This window comes from Corvus kubaryi, unplaced genomic scaffold, assembly GCF_017639235.1.
Source record: "Corvus kubaryi isolate FWS band 111438036 unplaced genomic scaffold, C.kubaryi_AGA036_p1.0 136, whole genome shotgun sequence".
In the NCBI taxonomy this organism is placed as follows: Eukaryota; Metazoa; Chordata; class Aves; order Passeriformes; family Corvidae; genus Corvus; species Corvus kubaryi.
The window spans coordinates 9,916,528-9,941,202 of NW_024580670.1; the positions used below are offsets into that span (position 1 = coordinate 9,916,528).

Genomic DNA, 24,675 nt, shown 5'->3' on the forward strand with positions numbered 1-24,675 from the left:
CACAGAGCCAGTTTCACCCTCCCCCATGCACATTCTGCTTAGGCAGTTTGGGATAATTCTTGGCAGTCATTGCCTTAAAATACTCCAAAACATCCTGTTTGGATAGGGGAATGCTCAGTTATGAACTGCGTAGATGGAGAGAGCTTTATTTAGTAGGGAGAGCACAGACAGAAATACTAAACCTGATACCATAAACACACCAAGCTGTGTAGGATGATATAAAGACCTTTCTTTGTCTTTCTCTGATGCATATGTATGTGCCTGTGTATTTGGCACAGATAATTTTAGAGTCTAAATCCAGGAAACAAAAAAGTGTATCCTCTGTTTGTTTGTGTACTTTTGTAATATTTTTCACAAGTAGTGGAATAAAAAAAGGGCTTTGGTTGAAGAATATGCAATTCTGAGTCATTTTCCAAGTAAATCAGAGTAGCTGTTAATATTTGGGCTAGCTGGCCAGTTCATGGTGCACTTTACTATGAACATCAGCCCTTATCTTCTAAGAATAATGGCAGATGGTTAAAAGCCTCTCTAAAATCAGAGAATGTTTTAAATTGTGTTTGTATAATCTCTGTTCTCTTATATAAAAATAAAGGTCAATAAATATACTCCGTTTATTCTAAGTGCTGCAAAATGCATGTGGGAAACATTTTCAGGAGATCTTTGGAACCAGCAACATCTTTAGAATTCTGTTTGCAGTGCAGGACAGAATCAACACAGGTAGGAAGGTACATCCCCCTGGAGAGCAGCATCACTCCTGAAGGCTAGGAAGGTCTTGATTGCTGATTCTGTAGCTGGAATTAGCAAAAGCTGACTTAAGAAGCCAGCTTCTGTCATAATGAATCACATATGCACCTTGTTGTGGCTTTACCTGAATCTGGCCTCTTGTTTTTTAAAGAATCCAAGCAAAACTAATGTGTGAATGAAGTTCCTGATTAGGGGAAAGGAGTGGATTCCTCCCTCTAGCATGACCCAGGGTTCCTTCCCAGTTTGGGATTTCTCATTGGTGGTTAAAAGAAAACTTGTGTTTCAGTTTCCTAATCTGGTGCATTTAATCTAGAAGTTAAATGGAAGCCTTAGGCAGATTTTGAGGCAAAACTGTTCTGACTTTTTTTCAAAGAGAGGTACCATGGCAGTGCTCACCATTTCTTTATTCTGTATATTAATTAATAAGTGCCAGTTAACTGTTGTCTGTTAGCTATGAGTGTTACAGCATTTGAGGTGAGCAGTGCCAGTAGTTTATGTAGTGGCCTTTATTGGTCTGAGATTCCTTAGGCAGATGCTGGGCTGCAAGGTGAGGTAGAAGTGCTGCCAAAGTCAGAAATATTCTTTTCTCTTATTCTCATCCAAGCCAGTCCTATGACCTGCAGAACAAACAAAACCTTTTTATTTCTGTTTACTTAGAGTAGTAATCACATGAATGATTCAGTTACCACAGAACATTTTATTCCTTTTGTAGCTTGAAAACAACTTTTTTTAAAAAAAAGAATCTAGCATTGCAAAACTCATAGTGAAAAGGTTCTGTTTGGTTTATATCATCCATGCAGACCTGTGCTTTCTTCTGGATAATTTCAAATGAAAGAACTATGTCCAGAGCTAACTTTACAGATCTGCAGACACTGTAAAGACACTGCTTTTTAAGCTAGGAAAGGCTTTTCCTTCCTCCTTGCTAGTTATGCCTTTCAATGCAAAAAGATCTATTTATCTTACGGCTTCTACTTTCATTAGGATGTTTTTCCCAGACTGCTATGGAGTTGAGAGTTCAGTTAGTTACCTGTTCTGTCCTATGACATTACTTCCATTATTCAACATTTTTCATAAACCAAATTGTAAAAAGCAAGACAGTAACTTGACTAACTCTCTCCTGTTCAGCTGAACTTGCACCTTGGGGAATTGGCTGGGTTAGAAGGGACTGGCTTCAAATCTGTACCATTTTTAATTCAGATCAAAGCCACAACCACAGAAATTAAGTGCCTATGTGTATTTGTCCCTGATACTTCTGCCTCTTTGGTCAGCAATTCTGGTTGATTTTTTTCCCCCTCAAAATTCTGTTTGTGTCTGTACAGAAACTGTAGTTTCAAGCAATTGTTGAATTCCAATTTTGTACAGGGAAGTTTCTCACAGGCCTAGTTGACACATACTAAAAATTCTGTGAAGTATAATGAGCTTTGTCATAGACAGTGATGGATTAAAGTTAAATTTAAAGTCAGCTCAAATGGTCAAAGTGTACTTTTTGGCATTAATCAAGAGTAATTATTGAATTATGCAGACAAAGCTGAGATATATTTGTGTACTCCAGGGTACATCAAGGATTTCCTTCAGTGTCCACAATGAAAGCTGATTTTTTTTTTTCCTGGAGAAGAAAACCTTTTTCATTTTACAGTGCACATTTTCAAAACCATTTATTGCACTAGAAGATACTGAATTTCAGGTTAGGATCAACAATAAGCATGAGTATTTAATCACTTCTATAGGGAAAATTTTGCAGTTTGGCTTTGGAAGGATTGTCAGAAAAGTGCCAAATCCAAGTGGTTAATCTCAAGATAAAATTAGAATGGCTTTAAAAGTGAAGGATATCTGGGGTTTGTACTGGAGAAATGGTTCTGGAACTTATTCAGACTTTTGTTAGTTGTTGGTTTGTTTCCTGGTGATATTTCTTAAAGGACTTTATTAAAAGCAAGAATGTGTTGAGAGCTCTGTTATTCCATATGTGAATGCACCTCGTTATCTCTATAGCTGCCTTCATTCTCCAAGTTTGGCAGCTTCATAAAAAACCATAAATGCAAGATGCAAACAAAGTCCCTCTCTTCCTTGCTTTTCCTTTCAGTTCTGGTTGGTAATGCACTATTTATCAGAGATGACAGAAGAGCAAACACTGGTGATGTACAGTGGGCATCCCCTGGGACTCTTCCCCAGCCCCCAGCATGCTCCTCGTTTAATCATTACCAATGGCATGGTAGGTATTAGCATCTTGTTTTCTTTTTCCTCCTATTCTGTTTCATTTTCATGTGGTGGCTGAGTTAAAATATGATTTATACTGTCTGAATTTACAACACCACACAGGAGAATCTGGGATCCAAATTCTGCAGCATTCATTCCAGTACAGCTGCTGTCACCTCACGTGTGCTGATCAGCAGTGATGGAGGAAACAACCTTCTCCTTATTAGAAAACTTCTGTTCTGACTGAGTCTGAGACACTTTCTTGCCCAAAACAGTTCAGCTAGGCTCAGTCTGGAAGATTTAAAAGCCCCCAGTAAGCAAACACGATTATTAATCAGAGGCTCAGATATCTGGGCTGCTTTGCTCAGAAGGTAAAGTGGACAAGTGAAAATACTGGTTCATTGCCAGTCTTCTGAGCCATTCAATATCTATTCCCCTGCAGGTTAGTGTTGTGGCTGGGGAACTGCTCTCCTTAAAACCTGTGTGGCAGTCACAGTGCCAGGAAGACCAGACATCATTTTTTCTAATACTAGAATACATGAACTAAAACACCTGGAATACTCCCCCAGTTTCTACTGTTTTTCTGTGTGTAACCATAGCTAAAGAAATTTAGGATGTTAAAAAGACCTGCTTAAATCTGTAATTTGCTTATGTGGATTTTATTTTGGTTGTTTTCTTAGGTTGTTCCCAACTATTCCTCCAGAGATGAATATGAGAAGATGTTTGCTTTGGGTGTAACAATGTAAGAAGATAGCTCACTATTAAAACATATCAAATATTTGACTAAAATATAATTCAGACATCAAGCAGTGACTGGTTAAAATTTCTAATGCAGATGGATTTCAACTGTGCTGCATAAAGTCCTGATGCTGCAAAGCATTAATGCACACTTAGATGGAATTACTTTGGAGTTTGAGTTATGTTCAGCCACATATATAAGGATGTAATTGAGGTCTGTTAGGAATTAATATGAGGTTTATGTGTGAGGCTTGGCTGAACAATAGCCTAAAGCCTTAATCATAACCCACTTAAAGCACTTGCTAGTTCTAATTTTCAGGGGTTGTTTTGCAGTCTATGGAAAACACAAGTTATAAAACATTCTTTCACGCTAAGAGAAACTTTGAAGTAGAAAGTGATCTTTTTTTAATGATTTTTACATACTCTCCTACTGTTGATGAGCACAAGATTATGATTCTTTTGTGTAGCATGGAGAGAATAAATTAAAACAGTCAGAGAGCTGTCCCACTTCTCTGGGAATTTAATATGAACATGGTCAACCATTTTGGGCTAAAAGCTTCCAGAGTGGCTATATGTCTAAGAAGCACAAGTGCCGCAGAAAACCAATGACACAGAGATTGCAATGAGGTGAAAAAGAGTGTCCTTTTTTTCCAGTCACTGTGCTAAGTGCCAAGACAAGTTTACACTTGGGTTTTGATCCATGCATTTTTGAACTCAATTTAATGAGCTAAACACTCCTCTGAAAATATGTTGGTGCATTGCTAATGATAAAACTCTGAGTTGAGAATTAGATAACAGCAGACCTTTAACAACAAATTGAAGCACAGAGGGTTTTTTTGTTGTACTGGAAGCACAAGTGGACAAGTGGAAGTGCCACTCCAGCCTGAGCAATGTGTGGTCTCACTGTGTTGCTTGCTGTCCCCAGGTATGGTCAGATGACTGCAGGGAGCTACTGCTACATTGGGCCTCAGGGAATAGTCCATGGGACCGTGGTAAGGAACTGGGGAAAGGTCTCTGTCAGTACCTTTTGGAGGAGGCTTTCTCCCGCAGTGGCTGGTGATGGGAGTGGTGTGGATGGCTGTGAGAGGATCTTTTGGCTACCAAAGAAATTCTCATTGCCTGCTCCATAAAAAAATTAATGTCTTTTCACTTAGATATGTCTTATCCAGAACCCAGACTTGAAGGGATTTGCAATCAAGGTCTCAATCTGAGCTCATATTTAGCTACAATATGTGAAGTATGAATTGACCAAAAGTGTTATATAAAAACATTTTCTTGGCTGTTTTCCTTAGCTGTCCTTTGCAGCCACCCTTAAGCCTCTATACCACAAGAGCAGCATGTTGGGAACCACTGATTATTCTATTTCATGGTGAGAGAAATAAGCATAATGACGACAGATGGTTTCACAACATCATTTTGTAACATATTTCCTTCTTAAAGGATTAAAGTGTTTAATGGTGCTGATGACCCCAGAGTTTCAAAGTCTGTTTGCTACAGGGACAGAAGATCTTTAAATTTAAGGGAGTCCAGTGAAAATGGCTCCTGGTGATGGCTGTGTTTGTTGTGTGCAGCTCACAGTGCTCAATGCAGGCCGTCGGTACCTGAAGGCAGAGGACCTGTCTGGGAAGGTGTTTGTCACTTCTGGCCTCGGAGGGATGAGCGGGGCTCAGGCGAAGGCTGCAGTCATTGCTGGGTGTGTGGGGATCATTGCAGAGGTGAGAGCAGTGCTGCTGTCATTCTGCCTTCTCTCCTCCTTTTGCTGAGTCAGAACCCTCATTCTTCTGATCTGACAGGTTCCTGAAGTAACCCTGAAAAACCAAACTCAGAAAAGATACTATTTTCTAAGATCTGTCCCTTTTTTCTCTGTTGCTGAGCATTTTTCACTGCTATTCCACTCTGTTCATTCACTCAACAGATCAGACTGCAAAAATATGGACTTAAAATTGCTTCAAAAATGATGCAGTACGATACTGTCAGATGAGCCATTCCCAGTGTTTGAACTACCCTCATTTCATGTGTGGAAAAAGTGTAACCTCCACAGGCAATTCCCATGAGAACTGTGTTCTCTTATGCCAAAAATAGCCCATGTTGAGAAGGTGTTAGTTATGTTATTTAACTTTGATTAACCTTTAAAGCCTCCAGTATCCTTATCAGATGCAATAGGAAGTACTCGTTAAAAATGTTGGCGTGGTTCACTCATCAAGATTTGTACTAATGATGTTGAGGTTGCGATTCCTTGAAGTCAATGGGACTTTTAAAGTTGACTTCTGAGGTTAATCACAAGCACTTATGAGAACCCCAGTTTTTAGGCAATGAAGGTAAGTTCTGCTGAGAGAAGATGCTGATGGGGGAGAAGTTCTGTAGTGCCATTTTTCCCCGTTCCCGAAGCTCTCCCACAGAATATCTTTGTAGAGAGTCTTTCATCCTGTGGAAAGTTTCTCTGTTCCAAATATGCTAAAATAGCCCAGTTATTTCTTCCCCTAAACTAAGATAATCTAATAATAATTTGTGATTCTGTGATTGCTAATGCCCATGCAATTAGAATAGTGGATGATAGGATCCACTGGATCCACAGATATCCTTAAGTATCATCTAATGAAGCATCCGAAACATCATCATTTGGGAAAGTATACATGCCTGCATATTTCAAGTGAAATACATTTTCATATAAAAAGGTTGCATTAAGTTCTCCCAATACCTGCCCTTTTCAGCTCTTATGCTGATCACAGGATTCTGTTCTAGCAACCAGATGGAAGGAGGGACTGCACAAACACTGCAACAGCTTTTAGGAGAGATTGTTGCTTGGCAATTCTATGAAAACAGTAGTGACAATCTTTAGTGATATTGACTACTTAGAAACATTAAACTTTTCCATGCATTTCTTTCTTCGTGGCTGGCTTTGATTTCAATACACTGGGGAAACATTCTTGTCTGAGCAGATACAGGACTGACCAAAATGCACTGAGCTCTTCTGAGTATCTGCATGTGATGGGCTCTTGTTACTCTGCAGAAGAAAGCATTTGTGAGAACTAAGCTCCAGTCAGAGCTGATTGGAGTGGGAGCTTGGCCTTCTCACCTAAAATCATTTATAGACAGCTGGGAAACCTCTGCTGTGGGCATGTCCCACTGCAGTGGAAAGAATTTCACAATCTGACCTATTTTAGTTAAAATTAAACTTCAAAACACAGTGGGTCAGACTGCCCACGTGGTGTGCAGTAAACCTGACTGCTCTGGCTACATCGGGTCTTTCATGAAAGGCTTGGGCTTCATCAGTTTTACAACAGTGGTGCAAAGGTGGTTTTGTTAGAATGTGGGTTTTGCATGTATTTGAGATCTCATCAGGTACTCCCTGCAGATGGAATAAATGTATTCAATTTACTATTGAATAAATTATTAATGAATAAATTATTCAGACTTCTGTTATCATGATCTTTCAAATGCTGGAATACAAAGGAAATATTCCAGTGAAAGCCATTCAGAGCCATCCTTTGTCCTTTTCATCTCCACGGCTGCAGATGATTTTGTTCAGGAGACTGAATATCGCCTGGTTTTTATCTCCTGTGAGATGATCCTTGTCGGAAATGAGTCTCAGGAGCACATGTGGATAGCTATATATATGTACATATTATTTATTTAAGGAACCATTTATGCAAATGACACTGAATTGTGCAAGAGATCATTTTGTCAGCCAGGGCTTCCGAAGCTCAGGCAGAAGGGATTAGTGATGCAAGTCTTTTACCTCTCCTGTTTGACAGGAAGCTGATTGTAATTTTATGAAATAATGGTGTGGAGGGACAGATATCTCCTCTGAGCTGCACTGAGCTCTCTGGGATTACACTGGAGGCAACATTAGCTCATCATCTTTATGCAATTTTTTTAACTACTGAGATGCTGATCCAAAAATGAGCATATTTTTGAAAGGGTGGTTCAAAGGAAGCTAGTTTTCTTGAGCCAGCAAGCCTGTGAAAGACTAAGAATGTCAGAGGGAGCTGAAGTAAAATATGTAGGATGTGGTAACATTTAAATAGATCTGATCTGTGTTATGTGGGGATTTAAATGACCCCAATTCCTGTAATTCATACAGACCCCTTAATACTTTTCCTCCTGTGCTGATTTAAATATGTCAGAAGAAGCTGTCCCCCACGGCACCTGATTTTATTGAATAATTCCATTGGCAGTGACACTGTTATTATCATAATCTGGGGTTTTGGAGGGATAGTCTTTATTACTGATGTGGAAAATGATGGATGGTTTCTCATGCTAAGAATAATTAGGAAATAAAAGGTTTCCTGGTGTTCAAGCAACTCCTGAATACAGAACTTATTTAATTTACATATAAGTACTTTCTTAATGAGAAAGAATTAAAATGGTGGGGAAAGATTATAGAGAAGTAAAAAATGCTTTAATGAAACACTAGAAGATATTCATGTTATGTGTTCTCATGCACACACATCATCGTGGGGGGTTTAAATCTGTTGCTACCACAGAATATTGGTTTAAATTAATTTTGCCACTTGCCTTATGCCACTGATAGCTCATTATAAACGTATTAATGGTGTGCAAGCTTGTACATTGGACCATTGATATGGAATCTGTGCCAAAGCCCCCATGGTTTGTCCATCCGTTTATATTTTTATCCAGCTGTCTCTTAGGCACATACACACTGGCACACACAGAAGCTGAGCCCAGAGCTGGGTACAGATTTGGGATTGAGCTTGTTTGGAGCTTCCAAGTTGAAACAAGAGGGAATTAAAGACATAGTTTTGTTTTGCTCTGTGCTATTTTTCAGTGGCATTAGGCAGCTGGGACAGGAAAATGCTTTCCTCTTTCCTTTCCATATTAGGTTGAGATTTTCAACCAGCAGTCCAAGAACAAAAGTGAGGGTTAATTTTATTCTGCAAACCATAGCTTCATCTTGGGCAGCCTGGAAGAAATGTCTCCCTGGGCTGAACAAAGAAAATATTTCCTTAATTATTAAAAAATATTATTTTCACCAAAAAATAGCCACATTTTAAAAATAGATTGGAACGGTTTTGGCTTTTAATATAATAATGAAAAGAAACAGTAGGAATACTTAAAATTCGCAGAAAAATATTACCTCTTATACGATTTTAATGATAAATTTTTATTTATAAACTATTTTGGGAAGTGATGTATCAAAAAAGTCTATTTCTTTCTTTGAGCCAGGAGTAAAAGAGAACAGAAAGCTTAAAAAAATCAGAGGTGAAAAATAAGTATTTGAACTATAGTTATATATATATATATATATATAAAATATCTATATTATATAGATGTATAACTCAAGGTAATAGTAGGGCTATTGCCTTTACCTTTTTGTTAGTTTTTCCTGCAAGGTAATTGAAAAATTGAAGGCAAAAATGACTGCATAGAGGAAACAGGAGTTTGAAGATCTCTGCTATTTCTCTTAGGTTGATGAAGCAGCACTTCTGAAACGTCACAAGCAGGGGTGGCTGATGGAAACCTCCAACAACCTGGACCACTGCATTGCTCGCCTCAGGTATGACTTGAAACATAACTCTGTGAGCTTCTCTCTGCTTCCTAAACCCCCCTCACATCTTTCTGCACCGTACCATTGTAGTCGGCACAAAGGAGGGTTGAGGACACCTCTTCTTATTCCAGGTCTGCTTTGGAATGCGAATCCAGCTTCCCAAGCTGCAGCAGTCTCTATTAGTGACTACCAGTGCTTCACGTCATTTGTATAAGTTAAACGTGTCTTCATTTAGTTTCATGAATATGCATGGAGCAATTACAACTAATGTTACACTTGCAGCATCACTCAAGCTTCATGGAGTCAGTGATTAACAATTATGTAAATGCTGAAAGATCTGTTTCTGAGATAAGTGTTGAGAACAGCATATAGACTTTTTTTTTTGCTAGGTTTGATTCTGTGTGTGATTTGCACATTTCAAGACAGAATGAGGTGCATTTTCTTCAACCAATCTTTTTATTATTTTCTAGAGAAGCAAGAAAGAATAAAATTGCTCTCAGTTTGGGTTACCATGGGAATGTGGTAGATCTGTGGTAAGTAGTATAATGGGCACATTAATGCTCTGGCTTTTTAGTCAATCTGGAATTAATTCCCAAACTTGGAAGAGACATTAAATAAAGTGATGAGTACATTACTCTAGATGCTCATGAAAAAGTGCTGTCAAAAGGGGATCTTCATCCTTGTGTTCCATTTGCTGTCTTCCCTAGGGAGAGGTTGGTGTATGAGCTGGACACAACAGGAGAGCTGCTGGTTGACCTGGGGTCTGACCAAACTTCCTGTCACAACCCATTCAACGGGGGCTACTACCCAGTGCAGCTGAGCTTTGAGGAGGGAAAGCAGCTCCTCTCCACCAGCCCAGGGAAGTTCCGGACACTGGTACAAGAGAGGTAAAGGTTTTCACAATACATCTCCCTAACCTTTAAATTTAGTTGCTTTGCAAGTGATGCAGTCCCGGGGTATGATCCAGTACAGGAAAGAAAGGGCAAATTGGGCAGTTTGGCCCAAGGGAGAGGCCAGAACAGTGGTGTTTAGCCATTTTCAGTTTTTTCTCTGCTTACTTTGTGAACTACTTAAACTGTTCTTCAGTTTTGTGCATGCTGTTTTTTGTTATCAGCTTCCATCCCCAGAGCTGGCTGCATTGCTTGGCTGAAAGATGTGACACAACCTCTTTGCTATTTAGTGAAGTTTCCTCAATGACTGTAAATCACTTCAAGATTCAGAGATAACAGGTGCTACAGAGCCTGGAAACATCTCAATTGATATCTCGTGGGTTTATGTCTGAACTTATCTGGGGTCTTTCCCTTCCCACTGTCTCCTCCTACTCCCATGCCGTTGGTTAGTTAATAATAGTATTCTTTTTTATATTTCATCAACCTCAAGAATAACTGTTTCCTTCTTTATTTCAGTCTGAGGAGGCATGTGGCTGCTATTAACAAACTAGCTGATAAGGGCATGTTTTTCTGGGATTATGGCAATGCTTTTCTCTTGGAAGCTCAGAGAGCTGGTGAGTAGATCCTGGAGTTGTAGGTGGAAACAAGGACAATCCTGCATGCATCTTCCCACCTGTGTATGTTAAGTAGGATAGAGTTGGCCACTGTAATTCTAAGTCTTTAGTCTTCCTTTCTGTCTTGTTCTTTGAGACTCCTGACCCTCCCTGGCTGAGGTACAGCTTTCATAGGAACTTGTGTGCAGCCTCGTTTTGCATTCTGTAGTTTTCCTTCATCAAGTAACTGACTTAAAATTCTTTTATAGGTGCTGATGTTGCAAAAAAAGGAGCAAATAAAACAGAATTTCGATATCCTTCCTATGTTCAGCACATCATGGGGTATGTTGGGCAGAGTTGGGAATATGCTCTCTAGTACCTTGTGACTCTCTCTGTTCAGAGATTAGTGCAAATTGACAGTGCACAGTAAATGATCAAAAGGAAGCAACAGCAGTAAGAAAATTGATCTCACAGGTGTTATGTTATGCCAGAGTTAGTGTAGGCTAAATCATTGTCAAATCAGTACTCTTCACTCCTTTACATGAACAGCTGCATTCTGTCTTTGCATGAATTTTCCTTAAGCAGTTCTGCTCAACTCAAGAAGAGCCAGGTCACAGACTCCAACTGTAACTACAGGCAACTTCACTTCTAGGTGCTAAAAGCTGAGAGCTTGCCTCTTCAGAGCAGTGGAGCTCAATTCCAAATCATCCAAGCCTTTTATCTGCACTGAAGTTAAAAGTATGATGGAAACAGGACACTCTTCTGCCCATGCCACCAGCTGTGCCTCTTACCCACACTGCACATGCTGCTTGTAGAAACAGCTGAGCTCAGGAGATCTGTTGAGGGACTGGATTTATAACTCATTTTTCCTCTGACTCATGCCTAGCTTGTCTATGCCATGTGAACAAGTGCCTGAACATAGAGTAAGGCCCCAATCAGATTAGATCTTTTCTTCCGGCCCTCAAGTGAAGCGTGTCTCACTATTGTATGTAAACAATGTGGACAGCAAATGAGTCTGGACTTGGGCACTCGGTCAGAACCTGCACTTGTCTGACAGTGTAGATGCTCATGGTTAGCCTGGGTTAAGGACACAAAGACCGGGCAGCAGGGAGAGTATATTTGATGAAACAGAAGAAAAACTGCAATTCATCTGATGATGCACTTGATTGAACTGTCCAACATGACTATCAAAATTCTGGCCTGACTATACTTTTATATACCAGTGGATGGCTGCATGAAACAGCACTGTTTAATTTCTCAATTAATAGTCCTTGATGCTTCTGTTTAGATTAGTTCATTGAGAATGTTTCAAATTCTTCTGTCTCCAGCTAATGAAAGAAAAGCACTGCTAGCAGCCAGGATAAATAAGGAAAGAATTTCAACTATCTCTTAATGAAACATGTTCTCTTCCCAGGGACATTTTTTCCCTGGGATTTGGGCCATTCCGCTGGGTTTGTACCTCAGGTGACCCACAGGACCTTGCTACAACTGACTCCATTGCCATGTCAGTCCTGGAAGACTCCATACGCCAGGGAGGTAAGACGTCATCCCATGCCCCGCTCCCTGGGGGGGCTTTTGGGGAGAAAAGGAAACCCAGAGTTCAAATGTGTGTTAGCTTTTGGCTGAAAACATGGAAAGCAGGCTCTTCCAGGTTCCATGTAGGCAGGAAGTCTTGTTGTTGTCCAAACCCCTGTAAGGAGTGTAGCCTGTAGGTAAAATATAAAAGCACCATGGATGTTGATCCCAAAGCAATTTTGGCTAAGAGCCTTTCTTTTAATTTGTTACAGGTGTTTTTAAACTTTGTCACCTTGAAACTTTAGGGCAATCAGTATCTTTCACTATCAGGTTTCCAAGAGTAATTTAAGGAGTCAAATTGCTTTGCCCTTGTCTCATAGGTGAATGAGGCATGAAAATCTAGGGAGGCTTTCAAGAGGTTAGCAAGGAGATCAGTGGCAGGAAACCCAGGTTTCCTGAGTGTGGTGCTCCATCCAGTGTCATTTTTTTGTGATTACAATTTTGAGATCTCTTTTTGAGCTACTGACAGCTATTTCTACTGACTGGTGGAACCAGTCTGGAATATCTGCATGGCTCTGTGTGCTACTCTGGGATCTAGGAATTGCACTCTTCCACATCCCTGAAACTGGGCTGTTACTGATATCCCCTGCTTATGAACTGAGACAAAGCTAATTTTGTGTCAGCAAACATTAATCCTGATCTCCCAGGCTGGAGGGGAAGGCCCTACCCCTTTCCCTTTCTTTGTCTACCTTTGGAGTTACCAGACAGCAGGCTCAAGGACTTGTCACTGTCCCCAAGCACTGAAGTCCTCAGCTCTTTTGTTTTGAGTGCCAAGGTTTGTGCTTCCCAGAATCAAAAAAAGAATCTTTGAATTCTGAAGAATTCCTCCAGATCTAAAAGGAAATGGATCAGAAATCCAAAGCATATTTTGGGAAGGAGAGCATAATAATTTTTTTCCCAGTAATATTGAAATATTTGTTGCTTTTTTTATGAAAAACATTGAAACACAAATAGAAGTGTGAAAATTTTGAATGCTCTCCTGTTTGTTCTGGAACAATGAGCACTGGGAGGATCCTGGGTGGTATTTCTGAAAAGGATATACCCTGTTCAGATGTCTCTCCTTTGGAATAAAACTACTCTTGTGTTCCTATAATGCAAGGCTGGTGTCCAGCCTTCTTTTCCTCCCAAGAGGTGAATTATTGGTAGAGTGGATCTGACCCTGCAAGGTCCTTGGTTCTGTTTATTCTACTGATGTTTCCTTAGGAGTCATTTTCAAGAAATAGCACTGGAGCATGAGCTGTGTGTAATGCAATAACCCAGATGTGCCTACTCTGTTTTTAAACCTGGTCCCTTGGCTTTATTGAAGGGAGGGTGAAATCCATTTCTACACTGCTGGATCTGTCTTCAGAAATCTGCAGTAATTTTTCTGCCATGTACAGCAGCCTCCAGAATTCTTCTCTCAGGACTGAACCATTGTATGACCTTTGGATGGTTTGCATTGCAGGACTGGGAAATGAATCAGTTACTGTGTGTACAAGAGTATGTGGGTGTTTATATAGATGTAATGTAAAGCTGGGGAGAGAAATCTCTTGCACAAACAAAAAGCATTGAACTATTGCTTGTATATTCATAATTTAAATGAAAAAAACAATTCATATAAAAAAATTCCAACAGGTGAAAACAGGCTTAAGGGCAAGACTACTGTTGAATTTGGTGTTAAATTTGACGGGACAGTGGGAATTTGATTCAAAGAGAAAGAAAACAGAATTTGCTGTCCACGTTCTATGAGGCCTGGGTTTGGACCAAATTTTAGGGTCTGGATATCCTCACACACATATACATCTGAAATCTGAGCCTACCTTTGAAGTTTATGAATGAGTGAAAACTCCGCAGAGCCAAACTCTGTTGCTTTCCAAGTCTGAACTTTCAACTTGTCCTTGAGTCCAGTGTTAACCATTTTTCTTCTTTTGTGGAGATGAATTTCTTTCAGAATTCATGAGATTTTTGTAGTTTTATTATCTGCTTCTACTTCTAGGGTACCGGAGCTTTTAAGATGGCCTTTGCATGGCAGATGCAGCACTGATGATTGGGGTGTAACTTGGATTTAGGACCTGTGTGGTAGTTTGAAGGTTGAGCTGATGCATAACAATGTAAATCTCTCTAAGGGAGCCAGTCTCTGTGTTCCTTGGGACAATTTCTCTGAGTACACAATGCTTTCCAGTATATTTTAAACCCTAGATGTGTACAAGGGTCTATGAAATACCATAAAAAATACAGTTGCTTGCCTGACTTCACATTCCTGTTGGGGTGGGAAGGTGGAGGCAGCAGTTTAGCAAATGAGATACATGGAATTACTCTAAAGTCTTTCTTAAAAAATGGTGAGATTTTTTTCAGTTGCAGGAAATTAGACTAAATAAAAGGGAGGATTCCTCACTTCCCTAGGGATAACTGATGAAATCCAACTGTTTATTGGAGCTGGCTGGAAGGGATGGATGTGCTGTGTTGAGATAGGTCCTTGTAGCCAGTATTCTCATCTGGCTTCTCTTCTGGTTATGTTCTGTAGAACTTAGACAGTAAGATCTTTTCTGTAAGTCTGTGCACTGTGAAGTATAAAATATGGTAAGTGTTCTCTGATATCTCTTATAAAATGATAGAAAGGAACCCATCCTCTGTTTTTTTTGTTTTGTTGGGTTTTTTTAGAGAAATTCCAATAAACTCCCATTACATATCTATAGTAACCTAAGTGAACACTACCCATTACCTTCTAGAGGCTGCTTCCTTAAAGCTTCTGAGTGGCAGCACAATCCTATTAGGACAGCACTAGCAGCTGTTTCATCTTTCACTCCCTGCAAAGTGAAGTGCTGACATGTTAATCCTCATTGCAGAGTTTAGAAGCTATCACTTGGAGCCAACCCCTCAAGCACTGACAGGTCTTTTTAGGATCATTAAAGCTCTTGGTATGGAAGGCCTGCCTCTGCAGGAATGAGCATATTTTACATTTCCCTTTAACAATGTGTTTAATACAGGTTCAATATGAGTTTCTTACATGTTCCTCTTTCCTTTTTCTAGTTTAACCCTGCATAAGTGATCATACTGCCTAGTGCAGAAGCAGTAGTCCGAACACTCTTCTCAGGGACAATTTCAAGTTAGCAGTATGCAGTTTCTCCAGTTAGACTTTGAAACATATGTCATCTGTACATTATAATTTGAGGTGAAAAGGGTGAGAGCTGGAAAGTAATGGAGAACGTGCTGTCTTGGCATCTGCAGAGATGATTGACTTGGAAGTTCCAATGCATGAACAGATCACTGTGGCTCAGCCAGCTGAGCCCTGGTAGCTGAGTGTGACTCTCAGGGCAGGGTAATGTGACATAGCTTAGCCCACAGAGAAAGAGCTTACAGACGGTAACTTCTTCAGCCACTGTAACCCCAACTGAGGTGCAAAACCCCATAAATGAGGATAGTCAGACAACACTTCTGTCTCATTCCTTACCCCCTCTCCCTTTTGTGAGTCACTCGGTACAGATGGTGCTGTGTCTTGGAGGCAGCTGATTGTGCTGAGACCTACCTGTATCTGACTGATATGTGCCATATTTCACTGTCTTTAACTTGAAATATCTTTATTCTTATTCCTTTCTAGTTTGGCTGATTGAGATGGAATGACACAGATATAAATGAAAAGAAGATGCTGGAGAATGTTAACCTATTTTATAATTGTCTTAGATACATATATATATCTTAGAGATATATATATAATTGTCTTAGATAACATACTTCTAAACAAGGTGTAGGGTGGATTTAGACATAAAGTAACTACTGCATAAGAAATTTTCCTGTGCAGTTTTTGCTCCACAGAAATGTGAGGCAACAAATCTCTTTGTATAAAAGACCTCAGTTTTATCTTGGTATGAAAACATCCAAGGACCATGTAGTACAGAATAACTGCTGTGCTATAAATCTGTATCCCAGATATGGTGTCCATTGGTGTAATTTATCTTCAAGTGTGTGTTGTGAGCTGCTTTTGAGAATTTCTGCTGGTTGCCTCAAAGGTGCAATACTGGATTGTAGTACCCAATGTCATGGAGTTTGATAAAACTGCTAATTTAGCAAAGGCCTGGAAATAGATTGGCATTTAATAGGCAGTAAAACAGGTGACCAAAAATGGACTGTACATGTAAACCATATTTCAAGGTTTGATTTAGTTTGCTGAAGATCCAAATGGAAGTTACCGTTCCAGCTGTCCCGAGTGGCATCTTGTACCTTTCTTCAAACATACTCTGCAGTTACTGCAACAGCTGCACAGAGGACTCTATACAGCATTTCCTATATGCGTGCTTGAATCTGAGAGTAGAATTTGACTCCCTAGTGCTGCCAGATGAATTAAAGTAAATTTAGAACATATTGCATTAATTTTCAAGCTGTATTTTTTCTTGTTTTCTCTTGCAAGTGAGCACATCTGTGAAGCAGCAGTACCATGACAACATCCGCTGGATTAGGGAAGCCGGCAGGCACAGCTTGGTAAGTGCACAACCTCCTGCAGCAGATGTGGCTGCTCCTGGTCCTGAATGCAGTTCTTGAATGCTGGGGTGAAAAGCAGGAATGGGCAGGAATGAAAACACAGTCTGTAGCTTTTAGGGCTGACAATTGAAACCTCTCTCTCCACACAAGGATTTTAGGCTGAGCTGAAGCAGCTCTTTCCTTTCAGTTCCTCATCTGGAAATGCTACAATAATCCAGCAATATCTACTCTTGTATCTGGAGTGAAACATATCCATGATTCACCCTCCATCTCAGTTGTAACCACCTTTCTTTCACAGTGCTATTCAAAACATCCCTCTTGGCATTGCTGTGGACCAACCTCTTCACACCTGCAGTTCCCAGAACCCTTTCCAAAACAGGTGATAGGGCTGAAGAGCTGCCATCCTTCTGCACTGTGGGAAGCAGGACACCAGTGGATCATCCTTTGTTTTCCTTTTCAGGCAGGGTCTCCCTGTGAAGCCAATGAATGATGCTGTAGAGCTCATATGTGCTCTCCTAATCTGGAAGCACAGCAGAGCTGTGCAGGACAGATGTTCTTTGCCATATTTCTCTTCTATTCCAGCCCACCATCACCAGCTCCAAACCTCTGCTTCTCAGCTGTTGGTAAGGGATTTGTTGATAGGGGGATTATAGCCTAGCAATCAGGTTGAGTTAAAAAGTGGAATTTACTGGACAGTAGCAGCTGAATACAGAAATACATCTCATGGTTTGTGTGAGTGGAGATAAAACTAAGTTCAAAGAGGGAATTAAATTTTTCTTCTGGAAGCTGGATGTTTGTGAAGAAATAATCTGTACTTTCTCCTATAGAAGGAAAGGAGTCACTCCTATGACTCCATTAGTCTGGGACCTGAAGATAAGCCAGTTGCTGAGACCCTCTGTCATTTTTCTCTTCCAGGTTGTTGGCTCTCAAGCCAGAATCTTATATTCTGATCAGAAGGGTCGTGTGTCTATAGCCGTGGCTATTAATCGAGCCATTTCTGAAGGAAAGATTAAGGTTTGTCTCTTTTGTCTTGATATATTCTGGTAATTATGTTTAATATCAGACTGGGGTGGCAGGTGGGAAAGGAGAAAGCCTCAACCAGTGAGAGCAGAAGTGCCTGTTATTTACATGGGGTCAGTTTGTGTTAGAGCTCAGTCCTCTCTGCCTGCCACCAGTATTGTGCTCTGTCACAGGAGAGAGGTGGGTGTAGAAATTTTGTTTCATGATGAGACTGCCTTATTTTCTGTTTGGGCACCTACAAGTACAACATATCATTCAGTGATTTGCTGAGAGCACAAAGCAGGGACTGTAACTCCTTAGTAGGGCCCCAAATATTAAGACAACAGAAGTGAATTGAGCAGATAATGGTCCTCAGTAGCATTGTCAACCCATGAAGAATTCCACTGTCTTGTCCTTGGTTTTTTCCAGGCTCCTGTAGTCCTCAGCAGAGATCACCACGATGTGAGTGGGACTGACAGCCCTTTCAGAGAAACGTCAAACATTTATGATGGATCAGCCTTTTGTGCAGGTCAGTGGAACAGCTGAGGCTTGTCTGCCTGGGCCAGCAAGGAAATGGCTTCAAAACAGAAATAGCTTTTTAATGCAACATTTCTTAAATGTTTTTGTTTAAAAAAACACCCTTTAATCCAAATTAATCAGATTTCCTGAGAAGCTTTGTGGGATTTAATAGTGATACAGACACAAATGTGGAGCTGGTTACACAGGAGAGGTCCTGAACACTGCTGGAAATTCCATGAAAATGCACCAGATGTATCTGAGTGCAAATGGAGACCAGTCTCAGGGGATGGTATCTTCTGTTTGATTTTAAGTTTGAATCTCACTGTTTCAAACAGGTTACAGCCATATTTCCTTGAAATCCACAAGATCCAAATCAGGTCTACAATAGTATTTTGCTTAAAGCAAAGAGGTTCACAGCTGTTTTCATTCCATGACCTGAGGACTCAAGAAAACAGTCTGGAGTTTCTGAAAGGAACTTTTCTGGTCATAAGAGAACATTGATAGTAAAGGCATAAGAATAAAAGTCAGGCCTTCTGGATTAGACTCCAAGCCTTGCTGCTCAGCTGAAGTGTGACTGTGGGCAAGTCATGTAGATTTGCTCTACAAAAGGAGCCTTTAATTCTGCACCCCCTGAGCTAACCAGACTCTGCTTTTTAGTTTGTGAAACAATCCTTTAGAGAAATAAACCCAAGAAATATCAGGTTGGAGACCTGAAAAAATGAATGAAGCACTAAGCACATTTTAACCCTAAATCTTCCTCAATTTTCCATCTGTAAAGCAGAAATTATGATAATAGCTTTAGCCCAGTGGTGTATCTGTATGTCATGAACTGACAGTCACAAAGAGGTGAGAGACTGGAGGATCTGCTGCTGTAGAAGGAGAAATTATGACAGAGGAAGCTGAGCATATTGAATTACTTCCATTATGAGAATTCATAATAGAACCAAATTATGGCTCAATTTTAAAGAGAAACGTTCCCTGTTATCTTAACTGGATTTCCTAGTGAAATGAGGCTTTTAACTGTGTCCATCAGTCCCACTTCAACACTTTTTGAGTGTCTTGGTGAGTTCTAATAGGCCAAATGGATAGATGCCTTGAATAATGTTTGTTTCTGACAAGCTGAGAGAAAATGGTGCAGCTGCACAGAGAACAGAAATCCAAACTAATGTCTCCATCTTAGCAATATAAGTAATCACCAGGCAGTGCCCTCAGAAGAGGGCAGTAGAAACAAGGCTTGCTAAACTCCATCACTCATCATGCTTTGTGGTTTTCTTTGCATTTTGTGATTTACATGATCTACTTGCCTTCTCCAAGGACTTATCTAAAACCTGCTGGCCACTGATATCACTGGTCTTTAAAACCAGGCCTAAATCTGTTTTACCAGATGAGCTTCTGGAGGCAGTAAAAGAACTTCTTAGGTCTTCTTCTCTCCCTTCTATCCTGTTGTTTTAACACAACTTTTGAGCTGGTTCGGGTGAAATTTGCTTCTCTTTAACACACAGGACTTTTCCAGAATGTTCATTTGTCTCATTTTTTTTAAAGTACCTCAGCCTGATGGGTCATTGCTGCTCTGCAAAGTGTATTTCAGCAGAGACATTTGCAGCCAATGACCTTTATCAAAGCCAAGGAGCAGCAGCTTATTGCATTGTTAGTTCACTCCTTGTCCAACCTCCACTCTTATCAGGCCAGTGGCTGAGGAGAAAATCTGTACATTACAGAATATGGTGATTTAGATCTCTCCCATTCAATCTCGACAGCACTGTAATTATGATAATTGCGTTATTAAAGTGACATAATGTCAGATAAAAGATGCTATAATGGAGCTTTTGACAGGGTTTAACATAGATTAGCACTCAATAAACTCATTTTCCATCAGACACATAACTGTGGGTCTGCAGATGTGGTTGGTGGGGATATAGTTGTTTTTCTCTTATTTCTCCTGTTAAAAATATGGCAAATAATGTATTGAATCTTTTCTGAATTAAATCTGGACAAATGTTTTCAGTAAATTTTACTCTTAACCTCTGTGTGCACCTCTTTCCACCTCTCTGGGTATATGCTTTAGCACAAATTGTAGTAAGTATATAAAATTCTAGTGAACAATTCAGTGGAAATCATGCATTAGTCAAATTATATTTGTTTGCTAGATTATGTTTCTTTGGGGGTTTTTATAGACAAACCTTCTTAGTGGTTTCAGCAGTTCCTGTTCAGGGTAAAATTCCCACATGTTCCAAGAATTGGGGTGGATATCATTTTCATCCCAACTTTGTCCCCAGAATGCAACTCCTTAGCTTTAGACTGGCTTTCTGCACAGGGCTGAAGTAACTCTGCACTCTGATCTGAAAATATTTCAGACTTCTGAGAACTGCAAGGTGTGTAGTGTTCCAGGTGTCCTGCCCATTTTGAATCCATACACATGGATCTGTCCAGCCTGTTCTTCCATGACTGAGGTATCCCAAAGGAGTGGATTGCATTTCTCTCCACCCTGAAGTAGTATCTCAGAGCTGAAGAGTGGTAGGTCCTTCAGCTTCCTGTTTTGGAGCACAAATGCAGGAATCACCAGAGTGCTCATAAACCACAGTGTGAAACTGGCATTTGTTTCCTCCAAAGTCAGGGCAGAGAGCGGGAGACAAATCTCCCTTGCCTGTTCCTCCCAGGAATGAGATGTTCAGTGTATATCTGTGAGAGAAGCTGTGAGTAGAACCTGCCTCCAACCCTGCCTTCACACAGTCGCAGTGAGGGTGTCAGTGGAAGGAGGGAGCAGCACAACACAAAAATGAACGTGGCCCATGAGTAACACTTCTGCTCTCCTCCCAGACATGGCAGTGCAGAACTTCGTGGGAGACTCGTTCAGAGGAGCCACCTGGGTCGCGCTGCACAACGGGGGTGGAGTTGGCTGGTGAGAGCTTGCTCGTGTTGCTAAAGCTGGGCTCTGAATCCTGCTCCTGCTGCTGTGTATGTGTGTGGGGAGGAGAGCCAGGAACTGCTGAACAGACGTGTAGTACCGGAGGAGAACAATGTCATGATGGTGGGAAGGACGGGTTTGCCATCAAGGACTGAAAGGACAAATTATAAAGCAAAGTATGGTGCTGTAGGAGACTTTTTCTAATTAATGCTCATATGTCCAGAAAAAGTGTTTTGAACACTGGCCACAGCATAGTTTGAAGAACTTAATTTGATGAACAAAGACAGTCTGCTGTGGTCCTTTTGAACAGATCCTGCTTCCAGCGTTGTCTTCACACATGCACAGCCAGAGTGTTAGTGGATGGATTATGTTTAGGTCTCCTCTTAGGCTGTATTTAAACCTGTGACCTTAGGACCCCAATATAAATGCTCCCGTGCTAAAGTGCAGTGAGGGGTTATTGAGACAAACCAGCTCAGGTGCCAGTAAACCCCACAGTCTTTTTCTCCCTGCACATGCCTGGTAGCATTAAAGACCACAGCCAAGTAAGGACTGAATTAAACACCTCCTTCACATGACATGCAGAACTAAGAGACATGCCTAAACTGAAAAGCAGAATGAAGGAAATACTCTATATGGAGATGGAAACTAAACTCCTCCATATGCCACTGAAAGGCTACCTGGATTGGCAGAGGTGTAGGAAGTAGGAAAGCCTGGCCACACTGCAGTCTTTAGTTCTGGTTTGCTCTTTCCAGCATATTCCAGCAAACCCTCTACCATTTTACAGTCATGTCTTCATTTGGTGGTATCAGCAGTCAAAAGAGGCACAACCCTCTGTTAAATACTGTGGTGAACCCTCATACTTCTCTGTTGCAAACAGTGCTGGAATATGCCAAAACCAGCAAGCCAAAGAACTTGTAGCAGATGTTAACCTCAGAGACATTTTATGATAATTAATTGGTATTCCTCTGAATGAGCTGAATCTAGAAAATATCCCTTTAGGTCAGCTGAAGAACTCCCTCGCTGTACTCTTTACTCCTTTGATTTCAGTGGCATAACTCCTGCATAGAAGGGTGCATGAGAGCAGAGCTTAATGATAGGAGAAGAAAGCTTTCTGAGGGCTGAAGCACATGGAGTGAAGGTTTTGTTGATTTCAGTGATAAGGACCCACAGCCATGATTTCATTCACAATTTCCCTAATTCTGAATGGAAAACACATACCAGAATGTCTCCCTACTCTGGTCATCTCAGTCTGAGGCTCCAGAGGTAGCAGCAGACAAGTTCTGTCTAAATTTCCTCAGCTGAGTTTAACCTTTTAAAATATCTGCTTAGGAAATACAAGCAAAGAAAATCACTTTTCACAACATGTTATGCAAAGTATTTGGAATATTTTTATATAATTATAATTATTAGAATTGCTAAAATAATTTCTTATGCCATGAATGTTCTGTGCATTGAAGATGCTTAATTCAAAGGATACAAATGATCCTATTCCTTTCTGGTCTCTCTAAGGCCAATTCTTCCAGGACACTTTTGCCCTCTGTACTATTCAAAGACAGCTTGGCTGAATGGTGAGTCTGCCCTTAGTTCTGGAAAACTGGCCCTGACCACACTGCAATTTCAATTATACTGTTTTAGTTGTATTGTAAGTGGAGTTACATCATTAAAAGAAACTTTGCCACAAGGCAGAGCAGATTTATGCTGTAATTTATGTAATGCATCAGAAAATTAGTGTATGGCTATTCACTAAAATCAAAATATCTTTGGAAAAGCAGGGTTTGGTTCTCCTTTTTGTCATTTCCTATGGCTGCTTGGGGCTTGTCATTGCAGAAGAGTATCTGCTCACCTTGTTCTCGAAGCAGTCATAGCCCTCTGTGATTAAATTACTGTGCATCAGTGAAGAATGCAGGGCCTGAAAATTAGGTGTGCCTCTGCAGAGCCTTAACAAGCCACCATGCTGAGGCTCAGCTGTGGTGACCTTGTCGTGTCATTAAGTGCCCTGGCCTGGAGAGCCCCCAAAGGCAGGCCAGACAGGTGGTTCTTCTTGGCTTAACTAATGTGGCACCAGCCTGGCTGGTGAAAGGGCTGCACCCCTTTGCCTTCTGAGGAGAGAGAGGAAAAATTTAAAGGTGGCAAAAGAAGAAAAACCACCCCCAGCCATAAAATATTGCTTTCTTTGCCTGGAAGAGATAGATGCCTTTAAGTTTTTGACCCTGTTTTTGTTTTTCTCTGGAGCACTAAAAATCCACCTGACTTCGCCATAAAGAAATCGCCACGTGCTTGATAAACTTGTCATCAGCTGATTTGGAAATGTGAAAGTGCAAGTGATCGTTTATATATATTTATTAACAAAAATACATGTGATTAGAGAGAAATCCAGCTGTCACTGGCAAGGGTCTGCCCAGGGAGTTCAAAAATGGGTAATTGCACTGTGTTTAGCTGCCAGTCCTCCCTGCAGAGGCTGGGCTTGCCTGGAACTGCTGACAGATCTGCTGTGTTTTCCCTTTGAGACTGCAAAAATGCCTTTTACATGCTTTATTTTCTGTTACAGCCTTGTGGGACAAACAGGAAAAGCAGGATTAATATTTATTTAGCCAGAATCTGCACCACATGTACTCTTGGAGAGGCTTAAGATTAACATAGTCTTGACTATAATTACAGCAAATGATTGTTACTCATTTTTTGCTGCCTGTTTGCATGAGAATGTGTATTAGCACAGAGCCTGGATAACCTGTAGTAACAAAAAGGCAGAAGCAATTTAAGAATCGATCTGCACTGGTGACAGTGTGACATCTTGATTGTGAGAGAGGCCTTGTTTTCTTTGATCATCTTAGAAGGAGACATCTGGAAATTATAGGAGTAGCTTAGGTCAAAATGCCACACATTTCTTTAATTACCTGAAAATGTGACCCAATGCTAATGAAGGCAGAGAGCTCCCCTTTAAAAGTGAGAAGTTTTGCTAGAAAATCCATCATAACAAACATTGGCATTTAATGTAGGAGTGATTTTAGACAGTAGAGCAGATTCTGGTGAGTGACTCTGATTTGCACTGGTGTAACTCCATGGAAATCAATGGACAGGCTTTAAATTTATGGAGTGTAAGTAGATCAGATGCTCAATGTTCATGCCTAAGCTTCAAAGGATGCTCTTTGGGATACTGTGGACAGAGGGAAATTTTGCCACTGAAAGAATATCATCTTCCTTTATGGAATATCTTCATAAAACACTGGTCCAGAGGTCTGGGTTTCTGGGGCTTTGAACTCTGACAGTAAAGGGCGGTGCTCTGTTCTTTGGTCTCTGTACACAGGAGCAGCAGAGTATGGTGGAGTAACTGGCCCTGGCAGAATTACATTTGTTGTCATCCAGTCTGCTCCCCTCTTTTGGAGAGAACAGTGACAACATGAGCTATTCAAAAAGTAGAATTTTCAAGAAATACAGATGTTTGACTGTTTGTATGCATCCTCGGATGAGACTAAGAGCAGAAATAGTGAAGGCTTCACACAGTAAAAACATAGTGGGAATTAAATTCCAGGCTGCAAGAGTTGACAGTGTCAATCT

The 24,675-nt window shown here is 40.5% G+C and overlaps 1 protein-coding gene across 1 annotated transcript in view; it reads left to right on the top strand.

The window, feature by feature from the left end:
• UROC1 (urocanate hydratase 1) overlaps window positions 1-24,675 on the top strand; it is a 39,188-nt gene that overhangs the window by 12,024 nt on the left and 2,489 nt on the right. Inside the window, exons 5-18 of the mRNA XM_042016671.1 lie at window positions 2,825-2,953; window positions 3,618-3,679; window positions 4,601-4,667; window positions 5,247-5,390; window positions 9,105-9,193; window positions 9,655-9,717; window positions 9,892-10,071; window positions 10,591-10,688; window positions 10,937-11,009; window positions 12,082-12,203; window positions 16,627-16,697; window positions 17,613-17,711; window positions 18,126-18,225; window positions 21,033-21,114. Of these exons, the coding sequence (XP_041872605.1) occupies window positions 2,825-2,953; window positions 3,618-3,679; window positions 4,601-4,667; window positions 5,247-5,390; window positions 9,105-9,193; window positions 9,655-9,717; window positions 9,892-10,071; window positions 10,591-10,688; window positions 10,937-11,009; window positions 12,082-12,203; window positions 16,627-16,697; window positions 17,613-17,711; window positions 18,126-18,225; window positions 21,033-21,114 (1,379 nt within the window). The remainder of the gene's footprint in view (window positions 1-2,824; window positions 2,954-3,617; window positions 3,680-4,600; window positions 4,668-5,246; window positions 5,391-9,104; window positions 9,194-9,654; window positions 9,718-9,891; window positions 10,072-10,590; window positions 10,689-10,936; window positions 11,010-12,081; window positions 12,204-16,626; window positions 16,698-17,612; window positions 17,712-18,125; window positions 18,226-21,032; window positions 21,115-24,675) is intronic.